Below are 6,000 nucleotides of genomic sequence, written 5' to 3' on the forward strand. Positions count from 1 at the left end.
GCCATCAAACGTTTCCAAAGCGCTTTGGGGGAAACAGAAATGTCGACTATTTCACATCAAGTGTTCGCTGCTTTGGTCGTTTGACCTTCAGGCTGCAGGTCCCACAGACTCTCAGGAGACAAATGTTCCAACAGTTTGACCAAATCCCTCCCCTTTTTAGACACCAAGCGCGCATGCGCGAACTCCCGGAAGTGCTTCACAGCTGACAGCTACATGACAACAGACCTGCCTGCTGCACCTGCGGCTCTGACTGCAGTGAAAACGGTAAATACACCCGCGTTCTGGTTTCAGCTGGAGCGGGGCGTTGGGACCCTCGGCCGGGGCTCCTGTTCTGTGGTAACAGTCGTTTTCTCGGTCCAGTTTAACCGCGCTCGTCCTGTTAGCATGACGCGCGGGGATCGGTCCCGGTAGAGTAGACGACCGGACCCGAAGACCAGCAGCGTCTCACGGCGGGCTGATGAAGCCCCCGCTGGGGTGTAGCTCAGCAGGACAGCTCCTCTGCTCCTTCAGGAGGCCCAACGTTTGTGTGTGTGTGTGTGCGCGTGTGTGTTGTGTGTGCGTGTGTGTGTGTGTGTGTGTGTGTGTGTGTGCGTGCGCGCGCTCCCGAGTCTGAGAAACTGGGTCTCCTTTTGTCCGGATCAAAGTCTTCCCGTCCTCTGAAGTGTTGGGTCAGTTACTTCTAAAAAGTAATTGATTACTTGGATCAAAATTGTTATTAAATTACTTTACTCATTACTACCTATTTGAAAAAGTAACTTACTACTCGTTACTTTACTTTTTTCTTCTCATATTCAGATTGTCAACAGAGAAAACAGAACAAAAAGATCCTCCCGTCTTTCACTGAACTCTATTTTTAAAGCGATGACGTTCAAAGCTTGAACCGGTTTCTGTAGTCAGACAGCAGAGTGAAAAACAAAAATAAGTTACAACACATGTGGTCCATGATGCCACTGCTGACAGGGACCAGCCTGTTGTTCCTTTATTCATATCAAATCTGAAATGAAGAAACTCTTTGGAAAACACAAAGAACTATTTAATGCCTCCCAGTTCATTTTTGCTGACTTTAGGTATTCCATTACAACGAGTAGCACCGTTCTGTCTCTGTCTGCCTTTGTGCAAAGTTCTGCTCTGCTGCGAGTCCACCGCCCCCCCCCCCCCTGCGGAGGGCGCTGAGCGCTAACCCATGTTGTCCAGAGACGCCGTCACGAGCAGCTCGGAGGGAAAAACAAAGTGAGAAAGGATGAAATGTAGAGAAAACCCGGCTGAGTTGTTTCATTCCCGCAGACACATCTGTCCACGGGGGGGGGGGGCTGCTCACCTGCTGCTCACCTGCTGCTCACCTGCTGCTCCTTGGGGAGACTCCTTGACTCTTTTCCTCTCATTTTGATCCAGATTGGAAGGTGAAGTGACTGCAGCAAAGAGGGCGTGTCTTTGCTTTGACCCCAAATCTGCACCAGTGACTCTGATTTTTTAAACCAACCTCCGTTTCATTGTTACGTTCCTCCTTTACCGACAAAAGTCATTCAATTAAAGCATTTGTTACTTTCTAGTCTGTTACCCAGCAGTGTCTTTGCCTTAGTGTAGTTTGGTCTGCTTCGGTCAGCTTTGGTATGGTTTAGCCTGGTTCCGTGTGGTTTAATCTGGTCCGGTTCAGTCAGTTTGGATTTACCGATGTCAGGCTTGGCCTGATTTAGACAGGTTCCATTCATTTGGGTGCTCTTTGGTCCGGTTCAGTCTTTGTTGGTCCACTTCCTCCCTCGTACCCTTTTGCCCCCCTGTGTTCCAGAACAGCATCAGTGGATTTTGACTGAGGATCTGAAAGTTACCCATCAGTCCTTGTCTCCTTCAGACGCGAACAGCAGGTCGCCTTGTGCCTTTGGGAGGTGCTGGGATTCATCAGCTCATCAGGGAAGAGCCCTTTGCTGTCCCCCCCTCCAGGACGGGATGAGCTCCAGAGGGAGCGGCGGCCGCTCCAACGGCGCACTGCCTCCCACCAAGATCTGCCAGTTCAAGCTGGTGCTGCTGGGGGACATGGCTGTGGGCAAGTCCAGCCTGGTGCTGCGCTTCGTCAAAGGCCAGTTTGACGAGTTCCAGGAGACCACCATTGGAGGTGAGGCTGGTGGGGGGGGGCTAAACCGGTCCTGGTTAAGTGGCGGGCTGACCTGTTTGTTCCCATGTGTGCAGCGGCCTTCCTGGCTCAGTCCGTGTGTCTGGATGACACCACTGTGAAGTTTGAGATCTGGGACACAGCGGGTCAGGAGCGCTACCACAGCCTGGCTCCCATGTACTACCGCGGCGCTCAGGCCGCCATCGTGGTCTTTGACATCACCAAGCCGGTAAGACGAGGCAGGAAGGCCTTCCTCTCTTCAGCAGGCAAGGCCAACATCTGTGTTGTGGAAGGAGCCGTCACGAGCTGCCACTGCTGCCCGAAGGAAGCACAGGTTCTGTGTGGCCGGTCTCAGAACCTCGGTGCTGACCCGTCTGTGTTTGTGGTGCAGGACACCTTTGAGAGAGCCAAAGCCTGGGTGAAGGAGCTGCAGAGGCAGGCCAGTCCCAGCATCGTCATCGCCCTGGCTGGAAACAAGGCCGACCTGGCGGAGAAGAGGCTGGTGGAGTATGAGGTGAGGCTGCCCCCCCCCCCCCCCCCCAACCCCCCGTCCCAGACCAGAAGCAGCTGGGCTAGAGAAAGTCAGGGAAGCAGCAGAACCGCTCCAAAGTGGTCCAAACAAGTCCTAACAGGCCAAACTAGTCTAACGCTTTACGCCTCCTCAAAATTAACTTATTCTAACCAAGCCCCCCCCCCCCCCCCCCCCCCCAGCACTATAATTCACTTCTAGATGCTCCCTCTGACCTTTAAAGCCCTCCACAGCCTTGATCCCCATCTGCCGCCCCCCCTCATCATCAAAGGCAGCTAATTATTTAAAATGTAAAGTTGTGAATATAGTAAAGTGGTCTTAACAGGCCTGAACAAGCCTGATCTGGATCAGAAACATTCCAAACAGGTCAGAATAGGTCTGCATAGGTCAGAATAGACCAATCAAAAAGAGCTGGTCAGAACCTCAGCTGGACCAACCAGCTCTCCTGGATGGGTTTCTCCTGCTGGACTGGGCTACTTCTGCTGAGGACTCTCTTCTTGCTGCAGTCAGGTCATGTCTACTGTCCCAACCCGAGTGTGGAGTGGGTCAGGGATTCTGTCAGCTGGACTAAAGCCCTCCTGGCCCGCTTTAATTCCAGCACTAACGGGGTTTCTGTTTCTGGGGAAGGAGGCTCAGATCTACGCTGAAGACACCGGCCTGCTGTTCATGGAGACGTCTGCGAAGACGGCCATGAACGTGAACGAGCTCTTCCTGGCCATCGGTGAGTTCTGGTTCCTCACGTGTCCGTTCAGAACCTGGACTCAAACACTGACGTCTGTTCTGTTGCAGCAAAGAAGATGCCCAAAACAGACACCCAGAACCCAACGCTGGCAGCGCGGCACAGGGGGGTTAACCTCCAGGACCCGGACGCTCACTCCACCAGAGCTTGCTGCGGGGGCAACTAGACCCCCACAGAGCCGAGCCACGCTCCACCACCCACCACCGCACTTCTTCGCTCATCTCGTCTCTGTCAGCCAACTCTAAGGGTGAACCCGACCCGGGAGCGCCTGCATCCATTACCCGGTAGATTCAGGACTGGAGGAAGACCCGCGTGGAGATGGATGACGGAGATGCAGGTCCTGAAGGCGTCTCCAGACGAGAAGGTTCAGTCACGGGTCCACAGGCAGAGACTGAGGGAGGAACCGACCATCCAAGCTTGTAGTCTTTAGCACGGGACATTTCCTCTCAGCTTCCATTACTTCAGCTGATTAAAAAAAACAGAGCATGCTGGAGGACAGAAAACCATCAGGCGCTCCTCCTCCAGGTCTGAGAGGAGACTAGGATGCTGCCTGGACCCCCCTGCAGCCCCCTCCTTCGTGGGTGTGACCAGTCCTCGTTCATGTCTGTTCTTCTGTCTTTCGTGTTGTTCATGGTAACGTTCGAGTCCACACCGGAACAGCGTGCAGACGAGCGTGTTTGCTGGTTCACCTGGGGGGGTCAGAACCCCGCTGACCCCAACACGCCCCGCTGTTCTGAACCAGTGATCCTAAAATGGGGGGCTTCAGTGCTTGGGGGGGGGGGGGGGGGGGGGGGGAAGCTGACCAGTGATGAAATCTAAGAAGTGCCTCCCCCAGAGTTGCTTCAGCTTGTCCTCGTATGTAGAGCTGTGACCCCCCCCATATGGATGCAAAGGGTTGTTTCTGGTCTTCAAGTGAAAATGTTTGTGTCTCTGTGGAGGATCTGCTATAAACCTGGTTGATTCAAACACCTCTGTGTTCCCCTGATCTGTCCATCCTCAACATTAAAAACATCTTTTCACGCCGGCTTTCCTGCTGATTGACAGGAGCGGCTCGGGGGGGGGGGGGGGGGGGGTCGCAAGCAGGCAGCCCCCGTTTGTCAGTAGGAGCTGCACAGTCTTATTTTACCCTTCAGGAGAATTTGATACTACTTTACATTGATATTTTTATAATGAATAACTGATATTTCTTTGCATAAAGCTAGCATATAAAGAGAAACTAACATTTTCTGAAAATTTTTTTTTTTTACTCTGCTTAAAACAGGCTTCCTGTGCCAAACCGCTGATGTTCTCCTACAGGTTTAAACCACGCAGGACAAAAAGGCTTTTTCTCGCTCTCAGGTCTACTTTGGTGAACCGTCATCATTTCTGCTACTCGCTATCGCTGTTAGTCTGAAGCGAAACACGATTCATTGTGATCCAGTACAGAAAGTATAGAGTATGTAAATATATTTGTATTATCAACTCTGGAGAGCTGCTAGCCATTGTTGTGCAGATATAAGCTTTAAACTCAGGAAAGATCAGACTCCTGGAGGAGGCGTGGAGCCAACTCGGCCTCGTGATGTCATCAGGGATGGAAAACCCTCCATAGTTTCTTACAGATGCACCTCAGCCATAAATTTAGATAAATCAAAAAATGTATATCAATTCAGTAACCCTTCCTTTTAGAAATGACCATTTTATTTTTCTTTATCCAGAGAGCCCCTATGGAGGGGAAAAGAGCCACATGTTGGAGCGGAGCCTCGGGCTGCAGACCCCTCCTCTAAACTCACTTCATCTCCATTTGACCTGCTCCATCACCGTGGCAACGGGGTGTCTCATTTTTCATTCATTCATCTTCTAACCCATATTTTGTCCCTTTCGGGGTCACGGGGCTGCTGGAGCCTATCCCGGCCCCTCGTGGGTGAAGGCGGGGGACACCCTGGACGGGTCACCAGTCTGTCTCAGGGCCACTATCACACACTCGTGCACTCTCACATGCACACATAGGGACAATGTAGAGGAACCAATAAACCTATTGGGCAGGTTTTTGGACGGGGGTAGGAAGCTGCAGAAAACCCACGCATGTACGGGGAGAACATGCTAACTCCTCACAGAAAGGCCCCCCATTGGTGTTATGGTTCAGGTCCCCCAGCTGGGACTTGAACCAGGGGCCTTCTTGCTGTGAGGCAAGAGTAGTAACCGCTGCAGCCCGTCTCATTATTTGGGCTGGTTGGAGGGGGGTCATGCTGGGTAGATGCTGCTGGACGGCCCTCACAGATCCTTCTGATGAACAGTTTCTGCACTCAAGGGAAGGTTTTCTGGCAAAACGCCTTTGGCTGCAGACGCCCTTGGCTGCAGACGCCCTTGGCTGCAGACGCCCTTGGCTGCAGACGCCCTTGGCTGCAGACGCCTTTGCAGACGCCTTGAAGCCTTAAGTTTCGGGGCGGCCGTGGTGCAGCGGTATGGCGGGCGACCCATGATCGTAAGATTGCAGGTTTGACTCCCGCCTTGCACGCCCATGAGTCGAAGTGTCCTTGGGCAAGACACTGAACCCCACCTTGCCTCTGATGGTAGGCGAGCGCCTGTGTTTGGCAGCAGAGCCGCCATCAGTGTGTGAATGTGTGTGTGAATGTGTGTGTGACTGGG

At 52.8% G+C, this 6,000-nt stretch overlaps 2 protein-coding genes across 2 annotated transcripts in view; one reads left to right on the plus strand and one right to left on the minus strand.

Moving 5' to 3' along the window:
• Positions 1-6,000, minus strand: part of lcmt2 (leucine carboxyl methyltransferase 2) — a 40,462-nt gene that overhangs the window by 34,284 nt on the left and 178 nt on the right. The gene's annotated exons all lie outside the window — the stretch shown is intronic.
• On the plus strand, positions 123-4,343 carry rab5b (RAB5B, member RAS oncogene family). The gene is made up of 6 exons (XM_078939044.1): positions 123-264; positions 1,850-2,110; positions 2,185-2,336; positions 2,499-2,621; positions 3,264-3,357; positions 3,426-4,343. Exons 2-6 carry the CDS (start codon positions 1,945-1,947, stop codon positions 3,539-3,541), a joined length of 651 nt encoding a protein of 216 aa, XP_078795170.1. The 5' UTR covers positions 123-264; positions 1,850-1,944; the 3' UTR covers positions 3,542-4,343.

This window comes from Oryzias latipes, chromosome 21, assembly GCF_053564925.1.
Source record: "Oryzias latipes strain Hd-rR chromosome 21, Olatipes_Hd-rR_3.1".
Lineage (NCBI taxonomy): Eukaryota > Metazoa > Chordata > Actinopteri > Beloniformes > Adrianichthyidae > Oryzias > Oryzias latipes.

Coding starts and splice junctions, on each gene's coding strand:
- rab5b (XM_078939044.1), top strand. CDS start 1,945: ATGAGCTCCAGAGGGAGCGGCGGCCGCTCCAACGGCGCACTGCCTCCC. Junction 2,622..3,263: donor AGAGGCTGGTGGAGTATGAG/GTGAGGCTGCCC, acceptor TTTCTGGGGAAG/GAGGCTCAGATCTACGCTGA. Junction 3,358..3,425: donor CGAGCTCTTCCTGGCCATCG/GTGAGTTCTGGT, acceptor GTTCTGTTGCAG/CAAAGAAGATGCCCAAAACA.